The following is a 22,967-nucleotide window of genomic DNA, read 5'->3' as shown; positions in this document are numbered from 1 at the left end:
TATGGGCGGTGTGTATGCTGCAAATATTATCTTTGTGTGGTGGGACTCGTGTGTTATTATTTAGCACATGCTGCTGGATGTAAATGCCATGTTTGCGCAAAGTAATTCCAAATTTTGCACTTCTGATAGGCACTGAACAGTTGAATTTTCAATCTGAGAAGACAGAAGGAGTAATCTGTTTAACTTACTAAAATAATTTGAAAGTCATGTTATAGCAAGAACAAACACGATGTATGGAACACAGTACTTTATAGAGCAACATGTAAGATATAAATTGACGGGACTACAGTAATACAGCGTAAGCAATAGGCTGAGCACTCATTTGTGATCACTTAAATAATGCTGTTTCTTTGGCAGGTCACCAGAGCACGCCAGGGGTCGAGCCAGGTGATCTCTACAAATGGACCTGTGAACTGTCTGGACATGCACTCTCTGAAATTGGTGAAGGTACATCACTTCTCCCTGGGGTGGGGAAACCACATGGGCACGGAAAAATGCATGGTACAGAAGAAAAGCACTGGTACCAGAAAAGTACTGGTTCCGTGGAGAGAAAAAAAAAAACACTGATCTTACAAGGCACTGAGATTACCAGTCACAGAAAACTCCAATTATGGCACTGATGTCCATTTCATTGCTCAATTATGGTGTTTGCTACAGCATATGGTGGGCAGGCACTAGTGAGTAAGGGGCGCAAGTGGTGATGAAGTGGGTTGGTGCGCTGTACCCCCCCCTCCCCCTCCCCTCCCCCCACCCCACCCCCACTCATGAGAAGCCACAGGGCAGGACTGGGGACAGCGTCACCATAGTGACGACGTTCTCATCAGGGTCAGCAGTCGGTGCCAGAAACATCAGCAGAGGCGTCAGATATGATGACCTCACAGGCCCCAGCAATGGAGGTGGCAGAGGCTGCAGCATCTGGCACAGCAGGGGCAGCAGACAGCACCAGTGACAGCAGTTGAGGAGTGGAGTCCGAGGCAGGAACCCCAGAGAGAGAGAGAGAGAGAGAGAGAGAGAGAGAGAGTTTTATCTATTGCAGAGGAAGGCCTTCTGGCCAAAAGCTTACATGTTTAATAGTCTTTTTTTGTGCCTGTCTGCAACTCAGCATCTGTGCTACATGCTGAGTAGCGACCTATCCTTTTCATAATACATAGTAGTTGCTCGGCATGACACAAAACACACGTGTGCGTAGTCAGCACTGAGCAAGATGGCAAAAATTATTCCTCCCTCATCCCGTTCCTCTCCCCTGCTACAGTCATCGCTCAACACCTTCCTCGCCCCGCCCCCCCCCCCCCCCCCCCCCAAAATCCCTCCCATCTCCTGCCATAATACACGTCTCAGGGTTCATTAAAAAGTGAACAAGCTATATTTGTATGCCCAAATTTCTAAAAATGTCAGATTGTATGCCATGACAAAAAGTCTGGGAAGCCCTGTTCTAGGATAAGGATAAGACTGTTCAGCGATTTTACTACAATTAGGATGGAAATTTTGCAAAAAAACTTGTTATTAAATGAAAATCAGTATGTGCACTACTATGACTTCACACATATGAAGGATTGACAAGTGCAGAGTAACATCAATAACAAGAAAACTATCAATATCAATTTTATATACAAAAAAAGTCAACTTCTTCATATTCAAATAATTTCTCCTCTTTCTCCAGAGATCTCTCTAATTTTCCTATGGGTGGCATGTATATTTCCCCTAGTTATGTATGCTTCAACAACCTTGCATTTGTCCTCTAGCAATACCTGCTTAACCATTTTGCATACTCTAATATTTTAGACATATATATACTTCTACCTTCACCATTTGCCGTGTTTTTATGTGTTCTCCTTTCATCAATTAAATTTAGTATCCTGTGTTATCCAAGGATTTCAACTAGGCCTTGTCACTTTACCTATCTTATCTTCTGCTGTCTTCACTATTTCATCTTTCAGAGCTACCTAGATCAATCATCCAGACTATTGACACTGAAACCACTGAAAAGGCTACTGCCTCTCTTCAGGAAACATTATCTGGACTCACTGATTTGTGATATTCATGTGTTGGTTTTTTGTTTTCCTTGTTCTAATGCTCCCTCTGATACTATTGACATCATTTGGTTATTTCTATTTTTTGCTCCCATCTCTTTAATTTTCTCATTTTTTGCAGTTTGTTGTTCAGTTTTAATCTGCGGATCACAACCAGTAAATTATGGTCAAAATCCATATCTATCTCTGGAATCATCCTACAGTTTCAAATTTCATTTCAAAATCTTAGTCTTTGCGTTATATTGTCAACTTGAAACTTCCCTGTCCCCAGGTGTCTTCCCTGTACAAAGATTTCTTTCATGATTCTTAAACCAAGTGTTAGCAATGACTAAATAATGTTCCATGCAAAATTAACAAGGTGGTTTCTTCTGTTATTCACTTCCCCCATTTGATGTTCTCCTACTATATCTCCTTCTCTTCCGTTTCCTATTACTGAATTCCAGTAACCTATCACAATTAAATTTTAATATTCTTTCACTATCTGAATAATTTCCTTTCTCTAATCATAAATTCTTTCAATCTCTTTGTCATCTGCAGAGATAGCTGGTATATAAACTTGTGCTACTGTGGTAGGTATTGCATCTATCTTGGCTATAGTAATGTGCTGAAAGTAGCTTACTTGCATTCCTATTTTCTTATTAATTATTAAATCTACTCTTTCATTACCCCTATTTGATTTTTTGTTGATAACTTCTACCTAGTTACCCAAGTAATGGTATCTAACATACCAGACTGCTCCGTAGAACGTCAGCCACACCCCACCCATGGTATCTAACATACCAGACTGCTCCATAGAATGTCAGCCACATCCCCACCCCCTCCACCTTCCCCCATTGTCAGTATCCCCCTGGATATTCAAATAGGGGCTATTTTACCTCTGGAATATTTTATCGAAAAGGGTGTAATCAGTTTTTACAGCACAGTAGAACTGCATGCACTGAGGAAAAAGTAAAGGCTGTAGCTTTGCCCTGGCTTCAACCATTCACAGTATCAGCACAGTAACGCCATACAAGCTAATGTTACAAGGCCATATCAGTCACTCATCCAGACACTCCTGCTACTGAAGAGGCGCTGCCCCTCTTCGTGAACCACATGTTTGTCTGGCATTGCCATAGATTCCCCTCCTCTGTGACTGCACCTATGATACATCTGCCTGTATTGTCGAGCCATGCAAGCCTTCCCACGGTTTGTGCAGAGATTCTGTCATATAGCCCTTCTATAGTTTGTGATGTGGACACGTAAACTTGTATAATGGTGCTTGGCGTTGGCTTTCATTTTATAGCTAATGGAAACTATTCCAGTGTGATTAAACTAATTAAGAAGTTCAGTTCAGTTAAGCATTCTTTACGCCAAGAAGCAACTCCAATTGTGTAGACCTGTGGATGGGAGTGTTTGCTTATTTTGCATATTTTCACTCTCTTATGGAGTCCTCTTCTGGGGCAGGGCAGCTAGAGTATTTGGTTGGTGCATATGTTCATAGCAATTTTGTTTTACAATTCGATATTTCAATTGATGTGGGTTTATTAATCAATTGTCATTTTTTATTTGTAGTTCACTGTTGTTATCTCAGTTTAAATATTGCCGTCTGGTCATTTGGAGATAGTAAATATAGCTATGGATGCTATAAAATGGAATGCCAACTGGAGAAATCAGACCACTTGCAACATATTTTCTGTCTGAGTTCAATAGAAGGGTGACAGAAGCTGAGGCAGCCATTTACACTGTGTTATGAGATAATGCCACTGGGCAGGGCTCCGGAAGGAAATGATTTTTTTCATTTTTAGGAGCATCATTTTGACACAAGTGACTCACCGCATTCTGGATGACCTTCGGGGTTTGATGAAGATTGTTTAAGCACATCAATCCACAATGAGTCACATCAGTGTACTCCAGAACTGCCAAACGTGACAAACTGTGTCCATTCCACCGCTCTGTGACATTTGGACCCAATGGGTAAGGTTGAAAAATCAGATGTATGGGTACTGCGTGCTCAAAGCCATGAGTGGTCACATGTGAATCTCTGCTGGCTCGTCATAAATTGGCTCATGAAATACACTGAACATTCCTATCATGTATCATTACTGGTGACAAGAAATGATGTCTTTGTGCTAACATAAGGAAAAGAAAAGAATGATCGAGCCTAAACAAAGCAGCAATTCCCTGTACAAAGACTTTCATCCATCTACAAAAGATAATGTTATGCATCTTGTGGAACAGCAATGGTGTGGTGTACTATGAATTTCTTTCCTGAGGTGTAGCCATCACTGCTGACATTTATTGTCAACAACTGAGATGTTGTGCAGATGCAATCCAAGAACAATGACCAGAAAGACAGCTATTCCATAATAACGCCCTCCTGCATTCTCCTAGACTAACAAAAAACATGAGTTGGGTTGGCATGTCAGTCTGCACCCATCTTATTAACCTGATTTTGTGCTCTCAGATTTTCACCTCTTCCACTTTCTGCCGAACAACCTTCGAGGAATTATCTTTCCAGATGAAAATGGACTGCGAACAACACTCAATGAGTAATTCACCTCAAAATCACACGAGTTCTACAGCTGCAGAGCTGAACAGTTTCCTCACTGTTGACAGAGTGTTGTAAATAGTGAACAATACATTATTGATGACTAGAGTTATTGCTATGTGTATTTTTTGTGTTTATTACTCATATGGAAAAATGTAATGGAATTATGCACCAACCCAATAAACAGTTTTTATAGATATGTTGCAAGATGCAGAGATAATAACCATATTTTGCCTGCGTATCTAGGGTTCAGAGTGCAGTTATGTCATCTACTCTGATGCAAAGTACTACAAGCCTCCATATAAAATTGGGAATCTCTTATCAGTTTGAAAGAAAATTAAGAACATCACTATAAGTGTTTTATTTGTCCATGGTTCATTTTACAATGGTATAGGGTCTGTCATCTTAATATAAGGAAAAGATGTTGTTGTTGTTGTTGTTGTTGTTGTGGTCTTCAGTCCTGAGACTGGTTTGATAAGGTAAGTCATACATATAAACATACACTATGTGATCAAACGTATCCGGACACCTGGCTGAAAATGACTTACAAGTTCATGGCACACTCTGTCGATAAAGCTGGAATTCAGTATGGTGTTGGCCCACCCTTAGCCTTGATGACAGCTTCCACTCTCACAGGCATACATTCAATCAGGTGCTGGAAGGTTTCTTGGGGAATGGCAGCCCATTCTTCTTGGAGTGCTGATAGAGGAGAGATATCAATGTCTGTCGGTGAGGCCTGGCAAGGAAGTTGGCGTTCCAAAACATCCCAAAGGTGTTCGATAAGATTCAGGTCAGGACTCTGTGCAGGACACTCCAATACAGGGATGTTATTGTCATTTAACCACTCTGCGACAGGCTGTGCATTATGAACAGTGCTCAAACGCGTTGAAAGATGCAATTGCCATCCCCGAACTGTAGTGTCCTGCGGTCGGCAGGAAAGAACTGTCCATCAATTTGAACACACTTTATTACAATTAAAGAAAATAATGCCTTCTTGGCATACACTGAGTTGTAAATTCAAAACCCACAACACTGTGGTAGCAAACAGATACAGAAACCAAGACAATGAAAGAAAAACACGGACCAAAACTATTCTACAAAATAGAACTTGCTACAACAAGAGTACGGCGAGTGAGTACACAGTTAGGGCCAGTGTAAGTACTGGTGGGAGCTGTTCCTAGTGGTTGGTAAACACTGCCGGTCTGACTGTTTAGGCGTGCTTATAAAGCCAGGTCAGCGGAGTGCTACAGCGGTCATATGAGTTCAGATTGGTGGAACACTTGTCACATGTTGGCCAGCAAAGTAGTTCCATGTTTACTTTGATAGGCTGTTACTGTTTCTGTCTGCTGGCGATGTTTCTCTCTGCGCAGCTGAAAAGGGATTGGCAACCCGTCTTGCGTGTTGGCCCTCTGACAATAAGGGGCCGCTATGATACAAACTGCTCTTCAACAGTGGAAAGCAAGAAGGTGCTTAGAACATCATTGTAGGCCTGTGATGGGATGGTGCCATGCAAAACAACAAGGGGTGCAAGCCCCCTCCACAAAAAACACGACCACACTATAACATCACTGCCTCCGAATTTTACTGTTGGCGCTACACACACTGGCAGATGACATTTACCGGGCATTTGCCATACCCACACCTTGCCATCGGATTGCCACATTGTGTACCCTGATTCATCACTCCACACAACATTTTTCCACTGTTCAGTCATCCAATGGTTACACTCCTTACACCAAGCGAGGTGTCATTTGGCATTTACCGGTGTGATGTGTGACTTACGGGCAGCTGCTCAACCACGAAGTCCAAGTTGTCTCACCTACCACCTAACTGTCATAGTACTTGCAATGGATCCTGATGCAGTTTGGAATTCCCATGTGATGGCCTGGATAGATGTCTGCCTGTTACACATTACGACACTCTTCAACTGTCAGCGGCCTCTGTCAGTCAACAGACGAGGTCGGCCTGTATGTTTTTGTGCTGTAAGTGTCCCTTCACATTTCCACTTCAAAATCACATTGGAAACAGTGGACCTAGGGATGTTTAGAAATGTGGAAATCTTGTGTAGAGACGTACGACACAAGTGACACCCAATCACCTGACCACATTCGAAGTCCGTGAGTTCTGCAGAGCACCCCATTCTGCTCTCTCACAATGTCTGATGACTACTGAGGCTGAGGTCACTGATATGGAGTAACTGGCAGCACAGTGCACCCAATATGAAAAACGTATGTTCTTCTGGGAGGGGGGGGGGGGGGGGGGTGTTCTGGATACTTTTGATCACGTAGTGTATGAATACATATGAGTTTAATGAGACGAGTACGGGACAAGTAGTTGGCAGTAGCGTTGTTGGAGGAACCATCCTGTTATCTGCCTGTGCCATTCCTTCCTTGCTTCAGTATGTAAGGAATCCCTTCTATTCAGGTTACGTTTTGTTTCCCGATTTTCCAGTTTTATATTTTCGTATCGCATCTGCAGATATAGTGTAACATTCTGTGAGAAAAGCAGCACTGCAGAATGCACAGAGTTGGGAGTAAGATTTCTGTTCCCACACTGGCTGAAGGAGCCAGTGGTCAATATGATGTTGCCAGGCATCGATGATGTGAGGCAGTGTAGCTACACATTAGAATGTCTGTTAGGTCAGCAGTGAGGTACATAGGGAAAGCTCAGTTATTCTAGCATGAAGCAAGTATTCTTTCTTAATAAATATTTGCTAATGAAAGTCACTTTTTCCAATACAGATATTAGGAAAAGCTTACAAGTCATAAATACTTTCCTACAACAATATTACAATGCCAGAAATTGATCATATTAATAAATAAATAAATGAATAATGTTTAACCTAATGAAAATGTGCAAATGTCAACGAAATATCACGGGTGTAAGTATGAGGATAGGTTGCGTGCCATAGTCAGTTGCTGACAAAATGCCTCCCAATCTAGATCTGTCATAACAACATGCTCTCAGAAAACTGTCAGTTTTCAGTTAATCATTATTAACTGTGTCAATATCATCAGTTTATGGCGTTTAGTAAATACATCATAATGACATATCTTTCGAATGTTATTCCAAATAATATAGCTTCCCACTTCATCACTTAGAATCACAGAAATTAGAATTGTACTTTACAGAGAATCTGGTGGCACTGATACTGCATCTGTGAGGTGCATAAACTTCGAGAGCTTCTTGGCAAAACGGGAACACAACAGTTCACTAAGGTTGTCCAAGGAGGGATTGTCTTAATCTCTGCAGAAACCAGATGGGAAATGGGCAGTCACACTGTAGGCCTCATACCATTATATATGGACCAACTGGATAAACTGAAACATTTCTGGAGGTTTAGTACAAGTGGGGATTCTTGAAGTAAATGTTTTGCCAGTTTTTAGTTTTGGATTTTCTTGGAAACTGAGATGCTCTTGCAGTTCCTTTTTGAGCTAAATGCATTTATGGATATCCTCCAGAGTTATGTTCACTTGCACGTCTTTTTTTACCTCAGTGAAGCACTGCTCCTTTGTTTTCTAATTGCTCAACATTGTAGCACTCGTATGGGCAATGTGGCTGTAGAAAGCAATCTAGTACCCATGAACAGCATCTGGGGTATTTCTCACAAGTGTATAGCTTTTGTGGTTGTGATGTCTCCTGAATTCACCATTTTCCTTCTGATCTGCCTTCACCTTATTTCTAATTTCTTGATTAGGCCTCTTCCATTCATAGTGAGGCATTTTGTGCCGTACAGGGTCTCCAGTTATAACAGAGCTAGGTCGGGTCATCTTGCTTGCTGTTATACCACTCCTGACATGATTTTTTTCTTTTCTTTTTTTAATCTCATTTTGTTAATAGCACACATATCACAGTTACATAATATAGCTACGTTCTTGTTCATGAATTATTTAACTGAATGTTACTACTAACTCAATTACTGATGAAATTATTATAGTTACTTCACACGAAAATAGATATTCATCTAAACGCCACAGTGGGGACAATACAGGAAATATTCAATCCACACCACTACTGTAGACGTCAGTACACACCAATATTGCCCCATTAACTCTCTGATGACAACAAGCAATAACACATGAATGGAAGAAACTCAAAATACCCAGAGAGTTACCAATTTACCATGCACACAACTAGAACCTGGAGAACCCATCTGGGTAAACAGAGGCCCACTTGCCCCATAAAGCTATGATCTAAGAGAAGGATGGAGAAATCAGTAGACATCTTGCCACACTCATGAGAAGATTGGTATAATAAATCTGATCATCCTGCTCCCAGGACCCAACTAACCATGAAAAATAAAGCTCCCATAACTAATCCAAAACTTCCATAAATGGGTAATGATTGATGATGATCATGCAATTATGGAACATTAGAACAAATACTGGACCACATTCTGCATGACTTCCCTATACAAAAATTCAATGAGACCTGGAAAGGCTTTGCAGACAAAACACCTGCGTCAGTCAAGTGGCCGGAGTCTTTAGATCCCACTTTGATGGGAAATGGTTCAACTTCTTATCTTGTATCAATTACTGTATGTTCTTGTAAACTGTAATTGTGTAAGTTATATACTAAATAAACAAACTTGGAAGTATTTTTTCTAAGAAAATACCCATAACTTATGATCCATAACATACACATGGAGGTGAAATTTTCTCTGGACAAATAGCTGTTTGTTTCTAAATTGATAGAGCTCATTTAAAAGGCCCCTTTCTCCTCTTTTCAATGAATGTTTAACTTTTTTCAATAATTTCCTGTTTGAAAAGTTATTTACATTCAAAAATTGTGTATTCCAGAAACTTTGAATCTCAAATGTTGATTACCCCCAAAATCCAGTACTACGGTTTTGTAGCCCACATTTTTCTGATTTCAAAAATACCAACTTTCATTAAAATAATTTATTATTAGTTTGTTAATTATTCAATTTGCGAAGTTTCACCTTCTACAAACATTTTAGCAGGTTTTGCAAATCCTCATGTAAGTAGAAATATTTTTTGTAAAATACTATCTATAATTTTGCCTTTTTTCAGGTTATACTGTTTATACTCAAACAGTCCTACTCTTTAGCTTATTATAATTTTGTATACACTATTTTTATATCTTTTATGTTAGTATGTATAAAAATAATATCAGTCAGTTGCATAAAAGAAAGTTAATACGAGGGTCACTCCAAAAGAAATGTGCACTATTTTTGTAAAAATACAGTTTTCATTCTGCATGTCTGAAAGTTTTACAGTGTGTAGATACATCCTTCCTGCTTGTTTTCAAACTTAGTTCAACCTCTTCCCATGAGTGGCACTGTCACAGCATGTCTTGAAGATGGCTGCTACACTTGACAGTGGGAAACATCCACAAGAGATTGAAAAAGGTGTACGGAGATGCTGCTGTTGATCGCAGTACAGTTAGTCGGTGGGCAAGCAGGTTATGTGATGAAAGTGGGCACGGCAATATTGAGGATTGTCCTCACAGCGGCAGGCCTCGTACTGCACACACTCCAGATAATGTGCAGGGAGTAAATGAATTGGTGACTGTTGACAGACACATCACAATGAACGAATTGTCACGCTACACTGGGACAAGGGAAGGAAATGTTTGCGGAATACTGAAAGTGTTGGCGTTAAAAAAGGTTTGTGCCAGGTGGGTCCCTAGGATGTTGACAGTGGCTCACAAAGAAACACGAAAAATGGTATGCAGCGAACTTTTGGAACAGTATGAGAATGGTGGAGATGAATTTCTTGGAAGAATTGTGACAGGTGATGAAACATGGCTCCATCATTTTTCACCAGTGACAAAGAGGCAATCAGTGGAGTAGCATCATGGAAATTCACCCAAGAAAAAAAAAAAATTCAAAACCATACTTTCTGCTGGAAAAGTTATGGCTACGGTGTATTTCGATTCTGAAGGACTCTTGCTTATGGACATCATGCCAATTGGAACCATCATTAATTCTGAAGCACATGTGACGACACTGAAGAAACTTCAAGCTCGACTGAGTCGTGTTCGACCACATCAGCAAAAGCTGGTTGTTTTGCTGTTGCACGACAATGCACGGCCACATGTCAGTCATAAAACTGTGGAAGCAATCACAAAACTCGGATGGACAACACTGAAACCTTACAGTCCTGAGATGGCTCCATGTGACTATCATCTCTTTGAGAAACTGAAAGACACTCTTCGTTGAACAAGGTTTGAAGATGATGACTCCTTTGTGCACGCTGCCAAACAGTGGCTCCAACAGGTTGGTCCAGAATTTTACCATGCGGATATACAGGTGCTGGTTCCAAGATGGTGTAAGGCAGTTGATAGGTATGTAAATTATGTGGAGAAATGAAAATATTGTTCCTAAAGGATGTATCTACACACTGTAAAACTTTCAAACATGTAGAAAAAAAGATGGATTTAAAAAGAATATAGTGTGCATTTCTTTTGGAGTGACCCTCATATCTTAACGAGTTTCAGGCACTTGGTGCCCTTCTTCAGAAGGTTATAACTATCGCATTATTTGCGAGTGTTAACAATAAGATGCAGACATCACATTGCTGTTGTCATGAGTCTCATAATGGTTATGTTAATAATAAAAATATAACAACAGATTTTATTTTTAATCATGTGAACATCTATGAAAATAGCTACACAGGGCAATGATTAACTCAGTTCTATGGTAGTCATCAAAATGTATAGTTACTCTTTGAGAGTCAGTCAATGGTAAAGTAATGTAAACTTCCTTGTAAATCAGTCAGAGCCAACATCTACACATAGCTACGCACCAGTTAGTTTGTGTCCAACTATTAAAATGTTAACTTGCTTTGTCACTTAGTCATAAAAAATGTAGAGTTTATGTTCAGTAGAAGTGAATCTACATGCCACCATATAAGTGAGTAATATAGTGTCCGCAGGTGCAACTATTCACATGGTTCATATCTATGAGGGCCGTTCATTAAGTGATGAAACACATCTTTTTCTGAAGGTAGTTTAGTTTTATTTGGGATTCCAATACGCCATATTATTCCCCATTCTATTGGCTCCATAACCCTATTTTTCAACATAGTCTCGATTCAGTGTGTGGTACACAACCTTACTGGGAGGGCTTGTATCACCTTACTGGTTAAGGGAAGGTTTACTGTCTTTGCCACAAAAAAAGCATGTTGTTATAGAATTTTTTTCTTGGGATGTGTTATAGATATCAATGTCAAATTTGGTGAAAATGTTTGCTAATATTTCCTCTACGAACTGGAATTTTTTCAACTTGAAATGTCAAAGAGCAAAGGTGGAAGTGCTGTCGGAACGAAACAAAATTTTGATGTAGACCTCCATGCAGGGTATGTCACAGGTCATCCGGCTCATCTGAAATCAAAACTGAGTTGACATTGGCGAAGTATATAAGATTCTTTAGGAGTTGTACCTCGCGTAAGTTATTTGGACCATAGGCAACAAAATGGCGGCCATTTGAAACAAAATAGGGTTTTTTTCATAGATTTTTCGACTTCATTGGCCAAGTAAAAATATTTACAGTTGATGGATTGGAATAAAAGTGGTACAGTTCCCAGACAATTTAGCTAGATTCGTCAGAAACAAAGAATCATACCAATAAATTCCGTAGATCTGAAGTTACCATACCATGCGAAAAAAGGAAGGTCATTTCAAGAAAAACGCATTTGAAGTTTTGACTACATATAAATGCAATATTATGCAACTTGCATTCAATCTGCTATTCCAGGTCTATAAACTAGTCCTTCCTCTTCCTCACAGAGGGCGTTCAGCTCGATCTAGGCCATCCTGCACTGCTCCAGAGTCGCTCGTACAGCCAGTGACAAGCGGTTTTCAGCTGCTCAAATCCGGTGGCCGTCCGAATGATTGTCGAACTGCGTCGAATAGAGTCCTAGGGTGACGTCCATTATTGTTATGTTCTTCAGAATTGCTGAATACCCTTCATTGAAGCTGCTCACTTCCAGGAAAGTCACAATCTCCACAGTCTTCACACCAGAATGCAAGTGCTTGGGGGGGGCTAACTTCCAATCACCCACGTTCAAACTTTCGTTTGAATTTTGTGTTTCCTCCCAAGCACCAGTACAATAACTCGTCCTCCGAAAGGTCCTCGTAGATCAGATGAGTCACTTTTTGAACTTCTTTGGGGAGCAGCTGGTCGTGTTGATATTCATCCAAATGCCCGGCAGCCTCTGCAATGCGTCACTTGCACCAACTAGTTTCCCCAGCCGGACAATTTTGGTGTTGTAGGTGGTTATCTGTCAAACACTTGTTGAAATACATTGCCCAAATTGCCTTCTTCATCTGTTCCACCGAATTGGAATGCCATCGGATTGCCAAGCCATAGTACGTCATAAGCTCCTTGATCACTTGAAACTTGGGCAAGCACATAGAATAATTTTTCACGGCTACTGGTGCGTAAAAAAAGGCCGATTTCAGGTAGGTGCATTTTTTTGTTCAACCACGAATAACAAATATTTCTGTTCCGTATTTGGAATAAGAATAACAAATATTTCTGTTCCGTATTCGGAAAAATCGTTTCAGGGGTAGATTATAAACACTCTTTTGAATCCAAAAATGCAATTAAAAAATCGATTTTTTAACCAAAAGATAGTAAACCTCCCCTTAATGTCAAAGGCTACTTCATTAACCAATGACTCATCTACTGCTTCCTGGCAGAGTGCGTACTTCATTGGGCCTAATAGACAGAAGTTGAAAGGTGCAAGATCCGGGTCGTAGTGCAGATGACGAAGAACAGCTCAATAAAGTTTTGCGAGCTCCTCTCAGGTGCGCAGACTCGTGTGAGGTCTCGTGTTGTTGTGGAGAAGGAGAAGTTCATTTACATTTTCAAGGGAACAGACATGCATATTCCAATACCACAGTAGTCACAGCTGCGTGCGGCCAGCCGTCATGTGGAAGATCAGACAGGTTTGCGCAACCTTGTTGCAGTGGTGCAGATGCCTTGCCCAATGACTCCTGTGCTTATGTTCACTGCCAGGTCTCCAAAGACATTCTGGAACTGTCTATGAATATCTGTGATGCTATGGTTTTAACAAAAGAAACTCAGTGACAGCTTTCTGCTTGGAATGCACCTCCATTACAGGCACCACTTTGAAGGCTACGTATAGAGCTGCCACCTACTGGAACTTCATGAAATTATGGGGGCTTCAGTGGGAATATTTAACTATGTCCCATAACTAATACCGCACTTTATCAATCAAAACTATCCGAGGAAATAAATGTGTTGCATTACTCATTGAATGCCTATCGTATATAACTAAATGTCTAACCAAGAGCCGCGCGGGGTAGCCACGCAGTCTGAGGCATCTTTGTCATGGTCCAAACAGCTCTCCCCATCAGAGGTTCGAGTCCTCCCTCGGACATCGGTGTGTGTTGTCCATAGCATAAGTTAGTTAAAGTTAGATTAAGTAGTGTGTAAGCTCAGGGACCGATGACCTAAGCAGTTTGGTCCCATAAGATCTTCCCACAAATTTACAAATGCTAACCAAGAGCACAGTCATCCTGTCACATTTACATTTACATCTACATCTATACTCTGCAAACCTCTGTGATGTGCATGGCAGAGGTTACAGCCCACTGTACCAGCCCATTCACATATGAAGCGTGGAAAGAATGACTGTTTGAATGCCTCTGTGCATGCAGTAATTATTCTAATCTTATCCTCATGATTCCTATGTGAGCAATGCATAGAGAGTTAAAGAAATCCCTAGTGTAATAATTTAAAGCAGGTTCTTGAAAGTTTGTCAACAGATTTTCTCTGGATAGTTTACATCTATCTTCAAGAGTCCTCCAGTTCGGTTCCTTCAGTTTCTCTATCAGACTGTCCTGTGAATTAAACAAACCTGTGACCATTTGTGCTGTCCTTCTCTGTATATGTTCAATATCCCTTGCTTGTTAGTCCTATCCCATACACTTGAGTAATATTGTCAGCAGTAAAACATGGACAACACAGGAAGAAAGTGGTAGAGGGAGCTAAAACAATATAGCAGATGGAAGTGGCTGGCTGACTGCAAGGAAAAAAAGGAGGAGCCAGCCACTCTGCAACACACTAAAACCTCCAGCCTAAAAGTTTATGCCAGAGTCCAGGCACATCACAAAACTTTAAAACCCTAGACACACAAGTCTCATCATTAGCTAAAACACAGGGCAGATCCCTATGAAGTTTTCCCTCTGCCCCTGCATCAAGGTATAAAATGCAGTCTGTTAAAATGTGGTGCACAGAGACGTGCACACCACAAGCCCACAAGCATCAAAAAATGGGGGAGCCTCTTACCATAGTAAAAAGCTATGTTTGAGAGGTAAGTGCCCAATTCGAAGATGTGTGAGGGTCACTTCGTCCCACCTGAGCATCTGGCAGGAGGAACATCAAGGTCAGGTTGTTGGCTTCACCAACCACAGGTTAGTGGGCATAATCGCCAGCCAAGCACTTCCTGTGTAGTGCAGAAATGTCAGCCTGCATGGGAATAGGACACTGGACCACAGCCTGTCCTCTACAGGCCTCCTTGGCAACCCAATGGGCCCCTACATTTCCCCGGATCTCTACACAACTTGGCATCCAGCAAAATGAAATCTGCTTACCCCACCGTTGGTCATATATCAGCTGGGCCAATAGGTTCTGTAACAATTGTAAAGCACTAAGGGATTCAGAGCAGATGAGAAACCGTTCGTCCTGAATACGAAGCATCTGCTCCAGTGCCTTCAGGACCGTGTGGAGCTTCACTGCGAAAACAGTATACTTGTCAGGAAGCCGAATCTTGGTGACATGATCAGGGAACACTACAGAAGAGCCAAGGGAATTCCCTTGTTTGGAGCCATCAATGTAAACTACTGTGAAACCATGATGTGCATCTAAAATGTTAATAAACAGAGACTGGAATGTAAAATCAGGAAAACTATCATTATTCAAATTAGTCATGTCTAAAATAAGTCTCGATCCCTGGAGGAGCCAAGATGGAAATTGCTCCAACATCGACATGAAACATTAAGGACAGCCACACCCATCTCTAAAAGGCAATCCTTTGTGCTAATCCCATAGGGCCCATTGCTTTTTGCTGGTTACAAAATAGCCATGACAATGGAGACCAAGCAACAATATGGTATGCAGATGTGTATGGTATAGACAGTGTTTTATATTCCTGGCGCATCATAAGCAACTGTTTACTGCCGTGAAATGGTGGTTCAACAGCCTACTCACAGAGGCTTGGTATGGGGCTTGTTCTGAATGCCCCAATGGCCAACCGAATCCCTTCACCGTGTGCCACATCCAACATCTTTACACAAGAGTGTCTCATAGACCCATACATCGTGTACTCATAATTGAGCTGAGATTGTAAAAATGCCCTGAAAAGCAGAGCAGACAAATTCTGTCTGCTCCCCATGTACTGTGGCTAAGACATTTTAAAATACTTAGAGCCTTAAGTGACCATTTTTTCGGGTCCTTAAGATGTGGAAACCATGTGGGTTTATAATCAAGTATAAGACCCAAGAAACCTCACAATGTCTTTAAAAGTAAGAACAGTGTCCCTCAGAGGGGCAGAGGGAAAACTTGATAGGGATCTGCCCTGTGTTTTAGCCAATGATGAGACGTGTGTGTCTAGGGTTTTAAAGTTTTGTGATGTGTCTGGACTCTGGCCTAAACTTTTAGGCTGGAGGTTTTAGTGTATTGCAGAGTGGCTGGCTCCTCCTTTTAACTCAGGTTAAAATGGAATGAGAATGGATAAAAAGAAAACACACAGGCTTCTCAGTTGAAAACTCAAAACCCTTGTACCGTGCCCATGCACACAAATGTTGAAGAGTTAGTTGTAACTGGGGAATTGTTGTTCCAAGACTTGAAGAAGAGCTATACACAGAGAAGTCATTCACAAACAAAGAACACTGGATAGAACTTTTCATTACTGATGTGATGCTATTAGTAGCTATGGCAAGGACAGTCACACTTAAGACACTACCCTGAGGGACACCATTCTCCTACTCAAAGCAATCAGCCAGGACATCACTGGGTTGGTATCAAAAATACCGCAGCGAGAGAAAGAACCAAATAAAAATGAAAAGATATCCACAAAAACCCCATTCGTGAAGCTGCTCAAGAGTATCATAGGCCTTCTTGATATAAAAAAACACACCTAAAAGGTGATGCCAGCACAGGAAAGCCTGTTGCATATCTGCCTCCAGGAGGGCCAGGTTATCAAAGGGGGAGCAATACCTCCTGAACACACACTGAAAGCGACTAAGGAGTTGCCTGGATTCTAGGATCCAGACAAGGCACCAGTTACCCATCCACTCCAGAGTCTTTCCAACACACCTAGTGAGGGCAACACTACGGTAACTACTTGGGCATGTACAGTTTTTCCCAGATTTTAAAATTAAAAGAGGAATTAAAATTGCTTCAAGCCACTGCTTAGGAAAGTGACCTGATGCCCAAATGACATTTTCTATATCTTTGTTTTGTCTTGTGTGATGCCACAGCATACCATAAAGGATTCTGTCATGACCAGGGGATGTATCACAAGCCACATACAATGCAGAATCCAGCTCCAACGTGGAAAACAGGCAGTTGCAATTTTCATGAGTGGTGGACCAGAAGTCCAAACTGCTCCTCTCAGCATCCACTCTAAGGTGCTGGAAACCTGTATCCTAACTGGCAGTTGCAGTAACTGTGGCAAAATAGCCCTCCGTAGTCTGGGCAATGTCTCGTGGAATAGTTTGGAGAGTGCCATTCCCCACTACAGCAGCCATGGGGCACCTCCCTCCTCTCCCATAAATTCTCCTGATGGTATCCCATACAACAGAGCTCTTTGTGGAACAATTAATGGTGTTCGGGAACTGTCGCCTCGACCTCTTCTCACTCTCTCGAAAAATCCGGCAACACTTTGCCCTCACCACCCAAAAGGCAGTAAGATTCTCTGCAGTCGGCTGACACTCGAACCAACGTGAACCGCACACCTAGTCCCGATTGCAGAATAGCATTCATCACTCCGCCAAGGGCAGGCTGCCTCTTCAGTTGTCCTGAGGAGTGCAGAACAGATGCTTCGGTGCCATGGTGGATCATTTTGGTAATGTTGTTGTTGTTGTTGCTGTTGTTGTTGTGGTCTTCAGTCCTGAGACTGGTTTGATCCAGCTCTTCATGCTAATCTATCCTGTGCAAGCTCCTTCATCTCCCAGTACCTACAGCAACCTACATCCTTCTGAATCTGCTTAGTGTATTCATCTCTTGGTCTCCTTCTATGATTTTTACCCTCCACGCTGCCCTCCAGTGCTAAATTTGTGATCCCTTGATGCCTCAGGACATGTCCTACCAACCGATCCCTTCTTCTAGTCAAGTTGTGCCACAAACTTCTCTTCTCCCCAATCCTATTCAATACATCCTCATTAGGTACGTGATCTACCCACCTAATCTTCAACATTCTTCTGTAGCACCACATTTCGAAAGCTTCTATTCTCTTCTTGTCCAAACTATTTATTGTCCATGTTTCACTTCCATACATGGCTACACTCCATACAAATACTTTCAGAAATGACATCCTGACACTTAAATCTATACTCGATGTTAACATATTTCTCTTCTTCAGAAACGCTTTCCTTGGCATTGCCAGTCTACATTTTATATCCTCTCTACTTCGACCATCATCAGTTATTTCGTTCCCCAAATACCAAAACTCCTTTACTACTTTAAGTGTCTCATTTCCTAATCCAATTCCCTCAGCATTACACGACTTAATTCAACTACATTCTATTATCCTCGTTTTGCTTTTGTTGATGTTCATCTTATACCCTCGTTTCATGACACTGTCCATTCCGTTGAATTGCTCTTCCAAGTCCTTTGCGGTCTCTGACTGAATTACAATGTTATCGGTGAATCTCAAAGTTTTTATTTCTTCTCCCTGGATTTGAATACGTACTCCAAATTTTTCTTTTGTTTCGTTTATTGCTTGCTGAATATACAGATTGAATAACATCGTGGATAGACTACAGCCCTGTCTCACTCCCTTCCCAACCACTGCTTCCCTTTCATGCCCCTCGACTCTTATAACTGCCATCTGGTTTCTGTACAAATTGTAAATAGCCTTTCGTTCTCTGTATTTTACCCCTGCCACCTTCAGAATTTGAAAGAGAGTATTCCAGTCAACATTGTCAAAAGCTTTTTCTAAGTCTACAAATGATAGAAACGTAGGTTTGCCTTTCCTTAATCTTTCTTCTAAGATAAGTCGTAAGGTCAGTATTTTGGTAATATGCTCCACATATGCCTCCACATTGACACAACAGTCAAACTAGGCTAGGTGACCCCAAAGTGTCCAGTCTCACCTAATGAGTACCCACTGCAGCGGTTTCCTTTCGGGCTCCCCTCCATTCGGCAGGTGAATCGAGATCGGGAAGTGATCACTTCTGTGCGTGTCATTGACCACTTCCCACTGAGCATCGTGAGCTAGAGCTGGAGAGCAAAGCAAGAGATTGATAGCAGAGAATGACCCAGTTGCAGTGCAGAAGTGTGTACTCTGTTCTGTATTTAGCAAATATGCACAGGATGGCACAAGAAGCTTCTCAATCGCGCTACCCCTGGGGCAAGTAGTTTCGAAGCCACAAAGCACACTGTGTACGTTAAAATCGACACAGAGGATGTAGAAGTGGGGGAGCTGAGTAAGGAGGTTGTCGAAAGCCTCTTCATCGAGTGCATCATATGGGACCAGGTGAAGGGAACTTACTGTCAATGGATGACATACGTGCAGTGATACGGTAACTGTTTGTAAATTTGTTGTAAGGGAGAGAGTTGAGGTGTGGTAGTCGGTACTGACTAAAATGCATATGCCTACTCTAGCTCTCTCTCAGGTCGCCCTTTTTGTGGAGTGCATAGCCTCGTAGCTCAGGGGTGTATGATGGATGGAATCAGGTCTCTTGGAGACACAGACACAGTGATCAACCCTAAGATAGTAGACAAATTTTCTTTACATGCGTCCTGAACCCCTGCAAGTTCCCCTGAAGTATGGGAGCCACGTATATAGAAGGTAGCACCTTCACCCTGTCTCTCCGCTGGGGTTGGGAGTCTGCAGTGGGTGAAGATTCAGTCGTTGGGCGAGATGATTGCCCCACATAAACCTCATACTCTATTAGCTATGGAAGAAGAGTCAGATGAAGAATCAGGTAGAATGACGTCGTATGGTCCAGCAGTTTACTACTGGATTTACCTACTGTTGCTGCTCGATATCAGCTTTCCTCTGTTTGGAGGCTGTTGCTGATGCTGAAGTAGGAGTGGTAATGACCATACTGGAGGTGCTTGGGCTTCTGCCCAGTTGACCACTGTACCTTTGTCTGCCATTCTAGGAGGCTGTAGGCTCTGAAACGCTTGCAGGTGTTAGTGCTCACACTCAAAACCTCCGTTTGAATACACACGTCAACTTTTGGAGTAGGCTTATGAAGGACTGACGCGAATGATGTAGCAAATGTGGGAAGCTGCATGGACTTGTAAATCTTTTTTGGCCTCTCATAGCAGATATGCTTTGTTGTTTTTATTTCCTGCACTTTACATCCCTCTAGAAAGATTCTGCAGTCTCTACTCCAAACAGGGCGGTTTCCAGAGCAGTTGATACATTTGGCACGAGACGAACAGCCAACTCCTTCACGAGAAGCCTTACTGCAGTTCTACCTTACACCCTAGGGTAATAACCGCAAAATACTGGCATTTAAGACAGTGCATTGGGTTCGGGGCATACAGCTTCACATTTAGATGAAGAAAGTCTGCCTATGGAAGTTTGCTGGTATTGAAGGTAAGAATGAAGGACTAGGATTTCTCCAGATCTCCATCCACCCTTTTCATAATGTTTTGGACATCAACAATTGCACTGAATTTAATGTGAGTTGTTTATAATAGTTTAACAATGAAACTTTATCTAAAAACCTGGCAGAAAATCCAAAGAGATTCTGGTCATGTGTAAAGTATGCTAGTGGCGCGACAGCAATGAAAATATTATCAATGACAGTGCTGCTAAAGTATAGTTACTAAACACAGCCTTTCAAAATCCCTTCACCAAAGAAGACAAAGTAAACATCCCACAACCTAGAAATGAATATCCTCGGAGTAGTGAAGCAACTTAAACCACAAGCAAGTCTTCTGGTTTGGACTATATACCAACTTAGTTCCTTTCAGAGTGTGCTGATGCAATAGCCCCACACTTACAAACCATCCACAGTCACTCACTTCATGAAATATCCAGACCCAAAGACTGGGAAGTTAGACAGGTCACACCAATATTCAAGAAAAGCAGTACGAGTGAGCCACTAAATTACAGGCCCACATCATTAACGTTGATATGCAGCAGGATTTTCTAACATGTAATGTGTTTGAACATTATGAATTATCTTGAAGAAAATATTCTATTGACATACAGTCAACATGGATTTAGGAAACATAGTTCTTGTGAAACACAACTTGCTCTTTACTTACGTGAACTGTTGGGCAGTATTGATAAAGAATTTCAAATTGATTTCATATTCCTAGATTTCCAGAGACTTTTGACACTGTAACACACAAGTGGCTTGAAGACAAATCGGTCCTTATGGAATACTGTCTTAGTTATGTGACTGGATTCACAATTTCCTGTCAGAGAGATCACAGTTTGTGGCAATTGACAGGAAGTCATCGAGTAAAACAGAAGTGATTTCTGGTGTTCCCCAAGCCTTCTGGTGTTCCTTATCCATATAAATGATTTAGGAGACAATCTGAGCAACCATCTTAGGTTGCTTGCAAATGACACTATCATTTATCATCTAGTAAAGTCATCAGAAAATCAAAACAAATTGCAAAATGATTATGAAAAATGTCTGTATGGTGCGAATATCAGCAACTGACCCTAAGTAATGAAAATTTGAGGTCATCCACTTGAGTGCAAAAAGGACTCTGTTAAGCTCCGGGTACTTGATAAATCAATCAAATCTAAGGGCTATAAAATCAACTAACTACCCAGGAATTACGATTATGAACAACTTAAATTGGAAAGAACACATACAAAACGTTGTAGGGAAAGTAAAGCAAAGACTGTGATTTATTGGCAGAACAGTTAGAATATGCAAATGATCTACTAAAAAAAAACTGCTTACACTACACTTGTCCGTTCTCTTTTGGAGCACTACTGCGCAGTGTCAGATCGTTAGCAGATAGGATTAACAGAGTACATTGAGACAAAGTTAAAAGAGGAGCATTTTATATTATCGAGAAACAGGGATAGAGTGTCATAGACGTGATACAGGATTTGGGGCGGACGCAATTAAAACAAAGGATATTCACATTGCAGTGGGATATTCTCAAATAATTTCAATCACCAACTTTCTCCTCCAAATGTGAAAATGTTTTGTTGATGCTACGTACGTAGGGAGAAATGATTGTGATAGTAAAATAAGGGAAAACAGAGTTCGCACGGAAAGATATGGGCGCTTGTTTTTCCACGCACTGTTCGAAAGTGGAATTACAGAGAATTGTTGTGAGTGTTATTTGATGAACCCTCTGCTAGGCACTTAAGTGTGGTTTGCAGAGTATCCACGTAGATGTAGAGTAGACATTGATGTAGGTCACACCCCTATACAAGAAGGGTAGTAGAAGTGATACATAAAATTACTGTCCAATATCCTTGACATTGATTCATTGCAGAATCTTAGACTATATTCTGAACTCAAACATAATGAGGTATCTTGAACAGAATGACCTCCTCAACACCAACCAGTACAGATTCCAAAAACATCGATCATGTGAAACCCAACTTGCACTTTTTTTTCGGGACATACAGAAAGCTTGGGATTAAGGCAGTCAGTAGATGAAGTATCTCTTGATTTCAAAAAGCATTTGACTCAGTAACATACTTACACTTATTGTCAAAAATATGATCATATAGGGTACCAAGTGAAATTTGTGACTGGATTGAGGGTTTTCTGGTAGAGAGGATGCAGTATGTTTGTTGGATGGAGTCATTGTCAGTTATAGAAGTAACTGGAGATGTGCCCCAGGGAAGTGTGTTGGGACCCTTGGGGTTCATGATGTATATTAATGACCTTGCAGACAATGTTAATATTAACATTAGATTTTTGCAGGTGGTGCAGTTAACTATAATGAACTACTATCTCAAAGAAGTTACCGATAATGAAATACTGTCTGAAAGAAGCTGCATAAATATTCAGTCAGATTTTGACAAGATTTCAAAGTAGTGCAATAACTCCACACTTCACAAACCAGAAAAAAATGTACTATCCCTTGACAGCAATATGAATGAGTCATAGTTGGAATCAGACAACTCATACAGATACCTGAGTGTAACACTTTGTAGGGATATGAAACGGAATGATCACAAAGGCTCAGTTGTTAGCGAAGCACGTGTTGACTTCGGTTTGTTGGTAGAACACTGAGGCAGTGCAATCAGTCT

General features: G+C 41.2%; 1 protein-coding gene across 1 annotated transcript in view; it reads right to left on the bottom strand.

Annotated features, from left to right (window-relative positions):
- Nucleotides 1–762: 762 nt before the first annotated feature.
- The window catches only part of LOC126295057 (nucleolar and coiled-body phosphoprotein 1-like), a 43,773-nt gene continuing 21,568 nt past the window's right edge, over nucleotides 763–22,967 (bottom strand). Inside the window, exon 4 of the mRNA XM_049987304.1 lies at nucleotides 763–915. Coding sequence (XP_049843261.1) covers nucleotides 763–915 — 153 coding nt within the window. The remainder of the gene's footprint in view (nucleotides 916–22,967) is intronic.

The sequence above is a fragment of the Schistocerca gregaria genome, chromosome 11 (genome assembly GCF_023897955.1).
Source record: "Schistocerca gregaria isolate iqSchGreg1 chromosome 11, iqSchGreg1.2, whole genome shotgun sequence".
Classification (NCBI taxonomy): Eukaryota; Metazoa; Arthropoda; class Insecta; order Orthoptera; family Acrididae; genus Schistocerca; species Schistocerca gregaria.
The sequence above is the reverse complement of the archived record's forward strand: the minus strand, read 5'-3'. Positions and strand labels throughout refer to the sequence as shown.